This window comes from Pristiophorus japonicus, chromosome 13 (genome assembly GCF_044704955.1).
Source record: "Pristiophorus japonicus isolate sPriJap1 chromosome 13, sPriJap1.hap1, whole genome shotgun sequence".
Taxonomy (NCBI): domain Eukaryota; kingdom Metazoa; phylum Chordata; class Chondrichthyes; family Pristiophoridae; genus Pristiophorus; species Pristiophorus japonicus.
In genome coordinates, this window is record NC_091989.1 from 51,157,810 (window position 1) to 51,174,660 (window position 16,851).

General features: G+C 44.0%; 1 protein-coding gene across 7 annotated transcripts in view; it reads right to left on the reverse strand.

Annotated features, from left to right (window-relative positions):
• The window catches only part of apaf1 (apoptotic peptidase activating factor 1), a 250,376-nt gene that overhangs the window by 122,714 nt on the left and 110,811 nt on the right, over positions 1-16,851 (reverse strand). For all 7 annotated transcript variants that reach the window (XM_070897457.1, XM_070897452.1, XM_070897453.1 and 4 more), the window contains 2 exons: positions 16,460-16,585; positions 9,427-9,582 (listed from right to left, as the gene is read on the reverse strand). In XM_070897457.1, the coding sequence (XP_070753558.1) occupies positions 9,427-9,582; positions 16,460-16,585 (282 nt within the window). The remainder of the gene's footprint in view (positions 1-9,426; positions 9,583-16,459; positions 16,586-16,851) is intronic.

Genomic DNA, 16,851 nt, shown 5'->3' on the forward strand with positions numbered 1-16,851 from the left:
CCTGAGCTGTTAAGTGAATTACAACATTGGATTCACTTGTTTGACAAATACTGCACTCAATGAATTCCCACTGCATCTGCAGTTTATATCATGGGCATAAAAAGTCAAAATATAGAAATACAAATGAGATGCTTTCATATCGTCACCTTTTTTATTAAACCAGTCAGTTTTGTAATGGTAGGAATCTCTCCTTCCCGCTATCTCTTCTCTGTTCGGTAACTCCCTCACCGCTGTCTGAGGCTGAACGAGACTGTTGCAAATCTTGTCGTCCTATTTGACCGAGCTGAACCTCCGACCCTACAGCCTCTCCATCGCCAAGACCACCGAGTTCCACCTCCATAACATTGCCCGTCTCCATCCCTGCCTTAGTTCATCTGTTGCTGAAAACCTCATCCGTGCCATTGTTACCTGAGACTCGACTAAGAGGGCTAGTGCTCTGTTGCTGCCTAGCAATCTTCAAGGCCTGGCTGAGTCCAGAAGCAACAATATGTAGGGTATGGAGTGGGAGGAGGTATTTAAATTAGTTCCATTTGGGAACTATAGAGTAAGAAAGAACCAACGTATGTCTATATAGCACTCATCACATCTCTCAGGATATCCAAAAGCATTTCACAAACATCAGTATTTTATAGCAAAGAAGTCCATTCAGCCCATCACACCTGTGCTGGATCTCAGTTATCCAATTAATCGCATTCCAGTGTCCTTTTTCTTCTAATATTTATCCTCTTCCCTTTTAAAACCCATAATTGTTTCTGCTTTCACTACTGTTTCTGGTAAAGCATTTGTTTTCTCCATAAAGAGAAACTTCTCCTAATCTCTTCCATCATTCAATTGGTGATTATCTTAAACGTATATGCTCTACTTGCTGACTAACTGACGAGTGGAAAGAGATTTTTCCCGATTCCCACATTACAACAGTGACTGCACTCTAAAAGTACGTCATTGACTGTAAAGTGCTGTGATCATCTCCTGAGAGAGCAGACGGGGCCTCAGTTTAATGTCTCATCCGAAATACTGCACCTCCAAAGGCTGCACCTCTATCAATACTGCACTGGGACTAAATTCAACAGCTCTTACGACGCACTCCAGGTCCCTTCGGCCAGACCCAACAACGCGCTCTGGGTCCCTTCAGCCAGCCAGTCGGACCCAGCCTCGCACTCCAGGTCCCTTCGGCCAGCCGGCCCGGCCCAACGACGCACTCTGGGTCCCTTCAGCCAGCCGGCCCAACGACTGGCTGTACCTGCTCTAGGTTGTTAGCGGTGAGAGGGTAAGACACCACATCACAGCCACACTTTTAATTAATTTTTGATCTACTTTTAAACTTTTAATCAAATTGAGAAACCTTTAAAACAATTTGGGAACATTTTTAAACTTTTTAAACAACTTGGAGAATTTTTTTTTTTGAAACCTCTGGATAAACTTTCAAATAACTTTGGAAAACTTTGGAAGAAACTTTTAAAACATCCCTCGGAACGCCAGCGGACAACTGACCCTCCTAATGCTTGCCCCCAGCCAAGCCTCGGACCACCTACCATCAAGGGCGCTACTCAGCGCCGAGCTTGCGGCCAACATCTCGCCGTAGGCAATTAGGCCCTTACAGCTGTGCCTGGTCTCCAGTTGTCTTGGACCCCCTTGCCACTGGACCAAGACCTTGCTCAGCTAAGCCTGCGTGGTTGCCGGTGCACAGTGGCCATCCCACGTTAAAAGAACTCGCGCACAGGCATCTTCCACTTCGTTAACATGAAGTTTGGGACCTGGAACGTCAGGACCCTCATGGACAACTCCAACAGTGACAGGCCGGATCGCCTCACCGCCATAGTTGCCCGGGAACTTAGAAGCTTTGACATCGTCATCGCCGCCCTAAGCGAGACCTGGCGGGCAGAGTAAGACCAGCTCCAGGAACAAGGTGGAGGTTACACCTTTTTCTGGAAAGGAAAACCAGAGGAAGAACGCCGCCTTCACGGAGTCGGCTTCGCCATCAAAAATGAGCTGGTCGACCGCCTCAAAGAGTCCCCCTGCAGGGTTAACGAACGCCTCATGACTCTCCAACTCACCCTATCCTGGAACCAATGCGCCACAGTCATCAGTGCGTATGCCCCAACACTCGATGCAATAGATGAGACCAAAGAGGGTTTTTATACCAACCTCGAAACATCCCCGCGGGCGACAAATTGATCCTCCTAGGTGACTTCAATGCCAGGGTCGGCAAAGACACAGCCCTCTGGGGAGGTGTGATTGGCAGAGAGGGGGTAGGGAAAGCCAACTCCAGCGGTACACTACTCCTGACAAAGTGTCTGGAACACTAATTCCTCATCACCAACACCCTGTTCCGCCAGAGGGACAAATACAAGGCATCGTGGCAACACCCTCACTCCAAACACTGGCACCTGCTTGACTATGTCATCGTCCGAGTCAGGGATTGCAATGAGGTACGCATCACCCACGCCATGACAGGAACCGAAGACTGCTGGACAGACCACGGCCTAATCCGATCCATCATCGACATTTACATAACTCCAAAGCAGAGGGGACGGCAGAAGCAGTGCCGCAAAAAAGTCAATGCCGGGGCACTGAGAGACCGAGCTAAGCGCCTCACAGCTAACCTGGCCTGTCTTGATGGCCCTGAGATGCTGAATGCCCACAGCGCTTGGTCTGCCCTCCAGGCCTCCATAACCAGTGCCTGTGAAGAGACGCTCAGTCACTCAACCAGGAAACACCAGGACTGGTTTGATGAAAATGATCGGGAGATCCAAGAACGAATAGGTCGCAAGCACAGAGCATTTCTGAGCCTCAAGCAACAACCCAACTCGAGAGCAGCAAAGCAACATTACAGACGGCTCAAGGCTGAGGTCCAACAAAAAACCCAGGACCTAAAGAACAGGTGGTAGATGGAGAAAGCACAGGAGATACTACAACTGGCTGACAGCCACGATATGCGAGGATTCTTCATCGCTGTCAAGGTCACTTATGGTCCAAACTCCCAAGGTCCTAGCCCACTATTGGCTATGAACAGGGAAACACTCATCAAGGACACCAAGCTGTCAGGGCCCACTGGAAAGAGCACTTCGAAGATCTCCTCAATCGAGACTCTGCCTTTGACTCGAGTGTTCTCGACTCCATCCTGCAGCACGCGACCCGCCACCACCTCAGTGAAAACCCAACGCAGCACAAGGTAGGCAAAGCCATAAAACAGCTCAAGAACAACAAGGCTACGGGAGCGGATGGAATCCCTGCTGAGGCGCTAAAGTATGGCGGAGAGGCGCTGTTGGTGCGGATACATGACCGGGAGGGAGGAGAGCATGCCGGGAGATCTCAAGAGATGCAGTGATCGGGACCATTTTTTTTAAAAAAGGGGACAAGTCCGACTGCGGCAACTACAGGGGAATCTCCCTGCTATCAGCCACTGGGAAAGTTGTCGCGAGAGTTCTCCCTCAACCACCTTCACCCTGTGGCTGAGGAGCTCCTTCCGGAGTCACAGTGCGGATTTCGTCCCCTATGGGGCACAACGGACATTATCTTTGCAGCGCGATTGCTGCAGGAAAAATGCAGGGTGCAGCACCAGCCCTTATACCTGGCCTTCTTCGACCTTACAAAGGCCTCTGACACTGTCAACCGCGAGGGTCTATAGAGCGTCCTCCTCCGTTTCAGATGCCCCCAAAAGTTCATCAACGTCCTCCGCCTGCTCCACGACGACAGGCAGGCCGTGATCCTTACCAACGGATCCATTACAGACCCAATCCACGTCCGGACCAGGGTCAAACAGGGCTGGGTCATCGCTCCAACCCTCTTCTCAATCTTCCTCGCTGCCATGCTCCACCTCACAGTCAACAAGCTCCCCGCTGGAGTGGAACTAAACTACAGAACTAGTGGGAAGCAGTTTAACCTACGCCTCACCCCAACTTCTGTCGTTGAGTTACAGTACGCGGACGACGCCTGCATCTGAGCACATTTTGAGGCTGAACTCCAGGATATAGTTGATGTATTTACTGAGGCATATGAAAACATGGGCTAAACATCCGTAAGACAAAGGTCCTCCACCAGCCTGTTCTCGCCGCACAGCACTGCCCCCCCCAGTCATCAAGATCCACAGCGCGGCCCTCGACAACGTGGATCATTTCCCATACCTCGAGAACCTCTTGTCAACAAGCATACAGTGATGCGGAGATTCAACACTGCCTCCAGTGCAGCCTTCGGCCGCCTGAGGAAAAGAATGTTCGAAGACCAGGCCCTCAAATCTACCACCAAGCTCATGGTCGAACAGGGCTGTAGTAATATCCGCCCTCCTGTATGGCTCAGAGGCATCAACGATGTACAGAAGACACCTCAAGTCGCTGGAGATATGTCACCAACGATGTCTCCACAAGATCCTGAAAATCCCCTGGGAGGACAGGCGCACCAACATCAGTGTCCTCGTCCAGGCTAACATCCCCAGCATTGAAGCGTTGACCCCACTCGATCAGCTTCGCTGGACAGGCCACATAGTTCGCATGCTAGATACGAGACTCCCAAAGCAAGTGCTCTATGCGGAGCTCCTTCACGGCAAACGAGCTAAAGGCGGGCAGCGGAAACATTACAAGTACACCCTCAAAGCCTCCCTGATAAAGTACACCATCACCACTGACACCTGGCAGTCCCTGGCCAAAGATCGCCCTAAGTGGAGAAAGTGCATCCGAGAAGGCGTTGAGCACTTCGAGTTTTAACGCCGAGAGCATGCAGAGGTCAAGCGCAGGCAGCGGAAGGAGCATGCGGCAAACCAGTCCCACCCACCCCTTCCCTCAACGACTGTCTGTCCCACCTGTGACAGAGTCTGTGGCTCTCGAATTGGACTGTTCAGCCATCAAAAAACTCACTTCAGGAGTGGAAGCAAGTCTTCCTCGATTCCAAGGGACTGCCTTGATGGTCGTGAAAAGCACTATATAAATGTAAGTCAACGGAGGCAGCACGAGCTTGGAGCAGCTGGAGGGAGATTTAAACATCAGTGTCTTCCTGACAATGGAGGCAGCTCAAGCCTGGAGCAGCTGGAGGGAGATTTAAATATCAGCGTCTCCCTGACTACGGAGGCAGCTCGAGCCTGGAGTTATTACAGGTCCTATCATGGGGACAAAATGAGAAATAAAAAGTAATAACATTTTGACATCACAAGGATGGAGGACAGTGATTGGTTCTTCCATATTAATTGAATCACTGGATAGGGAAAGAATCTTAAAAAAAAGGCTAATAACGGATTTAATTTGATTCAATTGCAGATTTTCTAATTTTAAACTTAATTTATAATTATAGAATATATTATTTAATTTTGTTTAATTATGAGTAATCTTTATTATACTGATTTTACTATTGTATACTCCTTATTGTATTATTTGCAATGTAATTTGAATTCTTTTTTTAAGAATTGTCGTCTGTGTCTATCTACGTGCTCATTTTCACTGCCACTTCGGACCTGAGCCTTTAACCTCTTTTTACACTTCGTTCTTACGGTTTTTCTCTCTTTCCCTCAATGATCAATATCTAACGTGTTGTAAAATTGTTGTGAAGCGCTACGTTAATGGCACTATGTAAATAAAAGTTATTATTGTGTTTGTTTCTTTTATGCACCTCATCAAACCTCACAATTTTGAATACCTATATGAGATCTTCTATTTCTTCTAATGAAGTCCACCCCAGTTTCTTTAAACTCTTCATAACTAAAACCTCTCACCCAGGTATCATCTTAGTAAATCTTTTCTGCACCTGTCTGTGCCCTTGGTATCTTTCTTAAAAGTAAAGAGTCCAAATCTGGACATAATATTCTAACTGTAGACTGATCACTAAGGACTTCTCCACTATCTACAAGGCTACAGTCAGGAATGTGAGAGAATATTCATTAATCGCCTGGTTGGGTACAACCACAGCAACACTCAAGAAGCTCGAAACTCTCCTGGACAGAGAAGCTTGCTTGATCAATGCTCCTGGCACTAAACTCAATATCTACCCTCTCCATCACTGATGCACTGTGGTTGCAGTATATACGAGTTGTAGGATGCTCTGCCGCAACTCCACTCCAGATGGAAGATTTGTTCTCTGTGGTAGGGAGATAGTGCATCAGGAGAGGCCCAGATGCTCAGCTGAAAGGGGATTTATGGTTACATTCCTTGCTTTCCTCCCAATAAGCAATAGTGAAAAAGGGATGGGAGTGCCACAGTAGTGAAAGTGGCATCATTATTGTGTAAAATACGAACAAAAAGTCCTGAAGTACAGTAATATAGCCATATGAGGGTAGTTAGAGGGATTAAGCATTGCAAGTTAATTGAACCTAAGTTTTTTGCCAGAACTGCATTATTGCAAAAACTAATTGTTATTCCCAGAACAGAGGGAAAGAACAGACTGAAACATAAAGCTGTCTACAATGTCTGTGGGAATGCACTGAGAACTTTTGTAATTTGTTGAAATATAATCAAATATAATCCCCTTTTACTATTATTCATATTGAGCTTTGCTAGATTGCAGCTTAATATTAAGTTTGCTGGTCTCGAATGTTATTACTTTAGTTTTATTTCTCCTCTGTTAAAATTAGGGAAAAGGAAATGTTTAAACCTAAGTTTCATTTACAGTTAGAACTTGTTGTCTTCAAGGTTCATGGGGTGAGTCATCAATTGTGGAAACAGAAAACAAGAACAGGAAAAGCTCGTACTAAGGCTAAAAAGCAGATCAGGGAGACCCAAGGCCTGTGCCAGGACACAGAACTTGCCGTGCCCATGACTAGATGGATTTTTCTATAGTTCCGGTTTTTGGGCTGACTCCTCAGAGGGTTTGGGTCATTCTCAGTGTAGAAGGGCCAAGGAGGACACCAAGCACATGAACAAACATATGTGAGTAGGAGATATGCGGGATGGGTCATACCTTCTACCCAAGGATCAACAGATAATGTAATTCTCAATTTCCTTTGTAAACTGCTGCTCAAATACTGCGTGTATTAAGTCACACTTATGCTTAAATAAAAATCATACCTGTTACCAATATGGAGTCAGCTTCGAACTACGGAACAGACAATTTAAAGGAACATTAAATTTATTACAGAAGCAATTAGTCTTTATTCAAGAAGCCCAAAAGTAAAGACCGAGCTTGATTTTACCAGCCTGCCCCTTAAGAGTGATGACACCTAAACAGCAAATCAGTAGTACCAGGTCCATCAGACGAGCTCCATTGGGCGGGCCACATCGTCCACATACCCGACACAAGACTCCCTAAGTAAGCGCTCTACTCAGAACTCCTACACGGCAAGCGAGCCCCAGGTGGACGTGGAAACATTTCAAGGACACCCTCAAAACCTCCTTGATAAAGAGCAACACCGGCACCTGAGAATCCCTGGCCCAAGACCGGCCAAAATGGAGGAAGAGCATACGAGAGGGCACTGAGCACCTAGAGTCTTGTCGTCGAGAGCATGCAGAAATCAAGCGCAGACAGCGGAAGGAGCTTGCGGCAAACCAGGCTCCCCACCCACACTTTCCTTCAACCACTGCCTGCCCCACCTGTGACAGACACTGTAATTCCCGCGTCGGATTGTACAGCTAACTGATAACTCACTTTTAGAATGGAAGCAAGTCTTCCACGATTCCAAGGGACTTCCTATGATGCTGAGTGGCAGGTTATTCTGGGGGTACTTTGGAGGAAATCGGCAAAGGCCTCCGACATTCATCTACCTGAATTTACATTGGCTGCACCCTCTTCAGATGCAGACTGGTGAATAAACCACAAAAGTCATAGAAGTTTAACTGCAGTGCTAATTTTTCCTTTGCATTGCACCTATTTTTGCGGGTGCTATTTGGGAGCACGGTATAAGAAAATTGGGCATCTTATTTATTACGACTGTAATTAAAGGAACTGTTACAAAGCGAGTTTAGACCAACAAAAATAAACTAAATTTTTGGCACGCCTTCCACAAACAGCAACGTTTGGTTGTGAAGTATCAGAGTGAGGGGAGGGTGGGGCAGGAAAAAAGAATGTACCCCACCAGATGAGGACTAGAGAGAGTACCCACAATCCAGGTTTAGTTGGATACAATCTCTTCATGCCCCACCCCAATATTTCACTGGCCGACTCCATATGTTTAGAGGCACTTCTCAAGAGCCACCCCACCCCACCATAAAACATATACAAATTGGCCAGCTGACCTCCGACAAGACAAAGCACAGAGGTTTCCATGCAGCTTTGGCTCCAAAGCATTTGCAAACCGGCCACCTGAATTCTGCTCTTCATTTCATCATTTTTGAACTGTAGAGTTGAAGGAATAAAGAAAAGCAGAGCAGCATAGCAACCAAACTAGAAGTGAAAACGTAGAGCAAAATAGGCCAAACGCAGCTGTGGAACGGTCAGGAAAGAAGCAATTAAGAAGTAAAATAATACCAGAGAGAAGAGGGAAAGAAATTAACTCACAGAATGAGAAGAATGTTTTGATGCCAGAGTATAAGCTGGGAGAGGGAAAGGACTCCACTACCCTTCGTGACCTTATGAATACCACACACCAGCAACAATGGGTCGAAAATTGCGGCCTAGCCGGGTGTGTACGATGTGCGCACACAGCCGCCGAGGCCTCGCAAATGCCGGCTTTTGCAATCTGTCAAACAGATCCAACACATCCCCGCAGGAAGGACATCCGCGGGGCAGAGATTGGGCTATTTGCTCAACTCTTGCACAGCGAATGTCCTTCAAACTCTTCGGCCTAGTAAAAGCAGGCATATAACCTACTTTTACCAGCGTAAGAGTTTTAAAACATAGAAAAATTAAATTTAATCACTCATTTTTATATTAAAAACCCTATCCATTAAGGTAAGTTTATTGTTAACTCTATTAAAACACATTTTAAAAAATTCAAAAAGATCATTTTGTTTCTAAAACATTTAATTACATTCAATTTCAATTAATTTTAAATATGTGATTTTTTTTTTTAAACTTGTGATGTATTTTTTGTTTTTGGGATATTCTCTGATAGTAATGGGAGCTTGAAATGGAGTTCCCATTATTATCAATGAGAATACCACAGTGATTGATGGTCCAGGCCCACGTGACTCCAGGATACGCATACATACCTCGAAGACATGTTCCTGTACGTTGGACTGCGAAATTAGGCCTCCGACCGGAATCCTACGTTCCTCCAGGACCAACAGGTATTTTCGTAAATAAATTTCAGGTCAGAGGCGTTTGCCCGATGGAAGCCTCCGACCGTAATTTTCCCCCCCATAGTCTCAAAACCCGATCCATATAAATCCGTGGGCAATAATATCACAAGAGACCCACTGTATATTCAGCCATCAAGTCCATCTAAATTTAGCTCGAATTATTTTCATTTTTAACCTATTATTTAAAGAGCAAATCCTAATAATCATAAGGTACTTCAAATGTGACCATTCACATTAATACTATCAAACCCCACGTTTAGAAAACACTTACAAAAATAATATTTTTTGCAGCTGCCATGATTTGAGAGCCATCAGATGACCACGTGCAGCACTTTAGCAACACCTCCTCCTCTTCATCATCTGATTTCCGGAATTGTTCATTTACATCAAAGCACTTCCACTCATTAGCAGAGGTCGTGTTCCATAGCTGCAAGAACATAAAATAGCATTCTACATCAGCAGTGGACAGCTTTAAAAATAAATGCAGTTCATTTCAGAATGAATCATAATTTTCAAAGCTTTTTCTTTATAAAAATAATTCATTCACAGATAGATCTGGAAGTATGTATGAAAAAACCCTGTTGAGATTCTGAATCTGCTGGTTACCATTTAGATCAGCCATTTTAAATTCTGTCCAACTGAATTACATCATATTGTTACCAGCAACCTTAAAACACAAGTAGTACCACAGAGATTCTTCTTCTCCTTAATGGAAGAGGTGTAGAAACCCCAGTAAAATGGCATAAGCACTGTTTTTCCAGGTTTTCCACTACTCTTCTAAAGTTTCAGCAGGCAAACGGGAAAAACTCCACGGAAATTAACCCTCAACAGTTTTAGGAGGCTATAAAAGGCTTTTAGGGTCAACAAGCCTCTCATAGATCAACCCCAACTACCAACTATATCCCTTTTCTCCCCCAAAATATATCTAAATTCCCTATTGAACCCATTTGTATTATCCGATTCAACGGCCCTCCTTGGTAACTTACTCAAAAATGTACTACCCCTGGGTTCCACCTTATTTCCTTTCATACTTTTAATTTCTGCTCGCTGGCACTAGCACCTTTTATCATAGTGAATCATTTTCTTACATCAATTTTGTCAAATCTCTTTATAGATAATCTTGGAAACTTCAATTAGATCCCTCCGAGGTCTCTGCTTTTTAAAAAGAAAACCAGCCCAATTTCCTTAATGTTTCCTCATACAACTTACATTCTTATTACTCAGTCATCTTTATTGCTTGCTTCTGCCATTTATTATTTTACTTCATAGTTGCTCCTGTTTTCTGTGTTTAAACCATTTTTCTATCCAGTCCTGTACTTCACCTCCATTCCATTAATCTTATAACCAAGCCATTGATTTGTTGTTGTATATTGACACTTACATTTATATAGCGCATTTAACAGAGCAAAATGTCCCAAGGCACTTAACAATAAAAACAGTTTTGACACTGAGCCACAGAAGGCGATATCGGGACAGATGACCAAAAGGTTGATCAAAAAGGTAGGTTTTAAGGAGCAACTTAAAAAAGAGCGAGATAAAGAGACGAAGAGATTTACGGAGGTAAGTCCAGAGCTTAGGGCTAAGGTAAGCACGGCCGCCAATGGTGGAGCAATAAAAATCAGGGATGCGCAAGGGGCCAGAATTAGGGAAGCGCAGAGATCTCGAAGGCCTGTAGGGCTGGAGAAGGTTACAGAAATAGGGCAGGGCAAGGCCATGAAGGGATTTGAAAACAAGCATGAGGATCTTAAAATTGAGGTGTTGTCAAACCGAGAGCCAGTCAAAGTCAGCAAGCACAGGGGTGATGAGTGAACAAAACTTGGGGCGAGTTAAGACAGGAGCAGCAGAATTTTGGATGAGCACAAGTTTATGTCGGGTCGAAGATGGGAGGCCGGCCAAGAGAGCATTGGAATAGTCAAGTCTAGAGGTAACAAAGGCATGGATGAGGGTTTCAGCAGATGAGCTGAGATAGGGTTGGAGTTGAACAATATTACGGAGGTGGAAGTAGGCAGTTTTGGTGATGGTCGGATGGTGATGTACGGTCGGAAACTCATCTCGGGGTCAAACACAACACCAAGGCTGCGAACAGTTTGACTCAGCTGCAGACAGTTGACGGGGATGGAAATGGTGGCCAGCAAGCATAGTTTATGGCGGGGACCAATATATAGAATCTTCTCAAAGGTTTTTCAAAAAATCCAAGTATATAATAACGGTATATTCAATCTTCATGTCAGTAATGTCTTTGAAAAACTCTAGCAGATTGAACATCACCACTCTTTCCTGATTCCATTCTGAAACCACTCTTTAGTAAGTTGTATTTTTTAATGTGTTGACCTAGACCATCTCTCGTTTCTGGCTTTTGCTGAACTGATGTTAAACTTATTGGTTTATGTCATTTGACTTTAAGTAATGGAAATATGTTGCCCAAATTTCAATCCTCAGGAAAATCTTCTGAATTTAACAAACTATTACCTAACCAAGATGTCTGTGTGTTGATGGCACGCACAGTGATCTTTCGTTTCTCTCTTTCTTTGTCTTCTTTTCTACATCCTATCCTTCTCTTCCTTGTTTTATCTTCTGTCGCTCTCTATTGCATTGTGGCTGTTCTTATTCTGTCAGGGGGGAGAGGTGGGTGCGCTGGGGTATAGGTTGGAGGAATGAATGGTGGTGGGGAGAGGGTTCCAACTAGGGATGCAGGCAAGTTTTAGGTTACAGGTGATGGGGGGACACTGATGAGGCCTGCAGGCCAGCTTGGAGATGAAGGGTGATAGATTATAAGGCAAAAAAAGCGCAAAAGCAAATCTATCTCCTTTGCAAGATGTTTGCGCCTGCAGCTCCAAGACCCATGCCCTCCCTTCTCCTCACAAAAATCTGCTCGCTCTGTGTGTTCAGTCTCCATTTGGTCTATGATCACAGCCAACTTCTGGTGTATCTGTGCACTGACTCGCTTTACTGCCCCCTCATCCCCATCCCTACCCTTCTTCCCACCCTCTGTACACCCATAGCCTTTCATCCAGCTCCTCCTTCCTCACCCCAATCCGGTTTCCCTCATGGTCCACTAGGCCGCCCTGCTGGTTTTGGTTCCTCTCCCTAAAAGCAACTACTGATGATTCAGTTTCCAGAGAGCCTGTAGGCTATCCATCTCTGAAGCCTTCCAGGAACATTCCAAAGGCTTCTACCAACAATTTCATCCTCCACCCCCACCCCCCTTCCCAGGGCCTGTTGGCACCTTTTCCTCTCCCTTATCCTCATTACTTTCCCCACTCCTCAGGCATGCTGGCTTCTTGAGTCATGGCGCTCATCTAGTTAGCAAATACATCATAAAGGACAATACACACTTGGAATGCTAAACTGCTGGCTCCCGGATCAGTGGCGGCAAGCCGGTATAGAGGAGCCAGCAGGGCAGGGAATGGGGAGGGGTTTGCAGCTCAGTATGAAGAAACCAGCTAAGTGCGGCAGCACATTATGGGCAATGGGGCTGGGGACGAAAGCTATTAAGCGGCTTCACAATTGAGTACTTGCAAACCATAAAGAGCAGCCAAAGGTCCACAGGCAGTGGGGAGAGCAGCAACAGAGGCCAAAAGCAAGGGAACAGCAGATGTCAGGAAGTCTGGCAGGCGGCCAGTGAAGTCAGGAAAGGGAAGAGCAGAAGCCAGGAATGATAAATCTAAAATAAACTTTAAAGTAACTTTGAACAAAACTTTAAACTAACTTTGAGTTACCAGCAGGGAACTGGTCCAGACAAGGAGAAAAAACATTTAAGTAACACTTTCCTGCAGCACCATCTAGTGAAATGAACCTGGCAAATTGAGCTTTCAGGTGTAACAGCACCAACTAGTGTTGGGAGGATTGAACTGCACACTTAGTGCCAAGCATACATACTTAAGACTTAAATGTCAATACCTATGTGTTACATCTAGGCACGACTAATCCTTCACAAGAGTGGGTGCGGCAAATGGAAAGTGCACGCTGTGATATATTCTTACGATATCACTAGGATGCACACTACTAAACTGTCATCGTGTGAGTTTACCACATGACCCCTTTTATTATTTACATCAGTAGTTGCATTACCACAATAGTCCACTAGGTGCAGCAGTAGTCCACCAGGGGGAGCTCTATTACACTTCTCCCTCCTTATTGAAGAAGCAATCATAACAAAATAATCATTGTACATTATGTGCATGGTATACACAACAAAAGATATGGGGCTAGAACCTCCACTTTTCTGCTTATCGCCCCCAAATTTTTAATTCCCCAGTCTCATCCACTAAGGGATCAACGTTTACTTTTGCTACTCTCTTCCTTTTTATATACCTGTAGAAACTCTTACTGTCTGTTTTTATATTTCTTGCTAGTTTACTCTCAAACTATCTTCTCTCTCTATCATTTGTTTAGTCATCCTTTGCTTGTTTTTAAAAAATGTCCCAATCCTCTGCCCTTCTACTATTCTTTGCAACTTTGTATGCCTTTGATTTCAATTTGATACCATCCTTTACTTCCTTAGTTATCCACGTATTTTTCATTTTTCTTAGTCTTTTTTTCTCACTGAAATATATCTTTTCTGAGAGTTATGAAATATCTCCTTAAATGTTTGCAACTGGTTATCTACCGTCTTACCCTTTAATTTTTTTTCCCAGTCCACTTTAGTCAACTCTGCCTTCATATCTTTGTAATTGCTTTTATTTAAGTTCAGGACACTAGTTTGAGGCCTAGCTTTCTCACCCTGAAACTGAATTTGAAATTCTACCATACTGTAATCACTCTTCCCAAGAGGATCCTTTATTAATCCCGTCTCATTACACTAATTAACGATGTATTCTATATCTTTATCTAAATCTGGCTACCATAAGTAACAATGTGTGCAAAATGCCTAGTCAAGTACATTCCCAGGTGCTGGTCATGAAGACCTTCTAACAATTTGGACCTGAACTTATTTGGGATAACTACTCTTGCACCCACATGATACAATCTTTATCCACATAATTCATTCCTACGAATGAAGTATGGATGAATATCTTCCTCTGATAGCTGGTTTGGCCAGCCATTTGCTATGTAATCATAAACCTTTGGCATAACTGGGTCACGTTTGGATGCTCTGCCAATCTCTTTAGCTGTGACTGGCAGTTCATCAATGTATGAAATATAGAACACTTCTTCTACCTTAGAGAAAATGTTCTCAGTCTCCAGTCTTTTTTTTAAGTTCTTGCTCAACTTTCTCCTTGAGTGCGTATGGTACGGGATGTGGCTTGCAGTGAACTGGTTTTGCGTCCTTCTGCACTCTGACACTCGCCTTGAAGTCTTAGATCGGACTGCCTGTTTCATGGAACACCTTCGGATACTGCTTGATGATGTCATCTTTTGATGCAAATTTCGTTTCCACACGAAAAATCTCATTCCAACCCACATTCAGTGTTCCCAACCAATTTCTAGCTATAAAGGCAGGCTTGTCTCCTGCCACTACTATGAGAGGCAAGCTTTGAAACTGATCCTTGTATTTCACTGGTATGGTGATACATCCAATAGAAACTTGCTCTCCTGAGTAGCCTCGCTGTTCTATCTTCGATTTCTCCAGTGGAAAATCACGCAACTTGTTCCGTTACTACGCTCACGGTTGCCCCAGTGTCGATTTCCACGTGTATCTTGGTTCCTGCAACGACTACTTGGATGGCGATACTTTGCGAATCGCTGTTGGATACCTTTGTGCTCCTGATGACGTGCATCTCCATAACAACCTCGTCCTGTTGCTTCTCTTCAATGCTATGTAGTGTCTGGCGATTTTTACTTATAGCATTGACAGCTGGTTTACTCTTCAATCAGCAAGCCTTTGCAAAATGCCCTGTTTTCTTGCAGAAGAAACACTCTGCCTCACATGTGGACAGTTTTAAGCAATGTGTTATCCCAGACACCGATAGCACAATTTCAAAGCGCTGTTACCTTGGCCAGTTGCTGAGGCCTTGGGGCCACAACTTCTTTTTACTTTTAACCTGAAGGCAATTCACCTTGGTTGTCTGACAACTGGAAATGGCACAAAATTCTCAGGCGTATTGGTCGGCCATATCGATTGACATAGCCATCAGACAAGCTAAATCAAAAGTCAAGTTAGGGTTTGTAAATAAATTTCTTCTGATTGCTTCATTTTTCATTGCACAAAGTGGTCATGCAATGCTCGATCCTGAAGTTTCCAAAATGGCAGTGAATGGATAGCTTTTTTAAAGCTACAATGTACTCACTGATATCCTCGTCAGTTAATTGATTTTGTGTTCCAAAACAATAACTTTCAGCAATTTCCAAGGGCTCAGGACTGAAGTGCTGTTCAACTTGGTTAGAATCTCCGTCAGTGGCGTGGCCTTTGGCTTTGGCTTGACAGGAAAAAGCACATTTTTCAAGGTTTCATACACCTCCGGGCCTGCTTCAGTCAAGAAAATTGCCCGTTTTCTTCCTAAAACCAACCGGTTATGGTTTTCGTCATCGGGGACTTCGACGATACTATTCACGGTGAAAAACATTTCTCGCCGCTCCACATACTCTTCGAAAGTCTATCGGTCGTGATGGAATTCACCCAAGCGTCCTATTATTCCCATAGACGTGGCCATCTGGACTCTGACAGTTCAGCCAAGTGTGTTTGTAATTTACCTTGGATTTTTAGCTGTTCGTCAAAACAAAGAACCTCTCAAAGTCTCTCTGTTTGGCAGGAATATCCACCAACAAAAATTTCAGCTAGGGAATCCAGAAATTCCATCCTCGTCGCCAATGTAATATATTCTTACGACATCACGAAGCAGCACACTAAACAAGATGTCATTATGTGACTTTGCCACATGACCCCTTTATTATTTACATCAGTAGTTGCATTACCACAGTAGTCCACTAGGTGGAACATTAGTCCACAAGGGGGAGCTCTATTACACACGCTAGATGCAAGATACATATCGCCATAGTTATTTGTGTGCTATCGAACTACTCCTCTGCCACGCCTGGAATTTGGCAACTTTTCCTGAGGAAAGATACTGTTTAATAATAATGGAGCTCATTTTTTCTCCACAGATTTCATAGCAAAGCACAATCATATTTGGAATTCTAAAATCAGCATTTCAACAATATTCCAACCAGACTTCATAGAATAAAGATGAAGTCACATCAAGCATTATTGCCGTTCTAATTTCAACTTTCCTGCACTTTGAGAAGCATGTGAATTTATTTTTAAAGGGCTGAATTAAAAGCGTGCAATGCCATTTCTACAATGTCACCAACCGTGCGGGATAAAATACAGCTTTAATTGTTAAAAAACCTAATATGACATATACCTTCACTGTCCCATCATTGGAGCAGCTGGCTAGATATTGGTCATCAGGAGAAAAACTGCAGTGGTTCACAGAATTCATGTGGCCAAACAGAGTGTTCTTACAGCTTGTCACTTTCAGGTCCCATGTCTATAAAATGCAGAAGGGAAATAACATATGATTAGATTGAAAGGGAAGGAAAATATAGTTTTCATCTCTGCATTATATTAAATCCATTCTACCCGCAATTCTTTTTTTCATCTTGAAATAGATTAAAGTCAAGTATGTATTTCATGAAAAGCTACAACTACTATTGCGCATTGCCCTCACTAAAATAACTTTTGGAAACAAAGATAAAAGTGTAGCATGCTTTAAAGATTCAAAATGCAAAACCTGCGTTGATCCGGAACATGTTC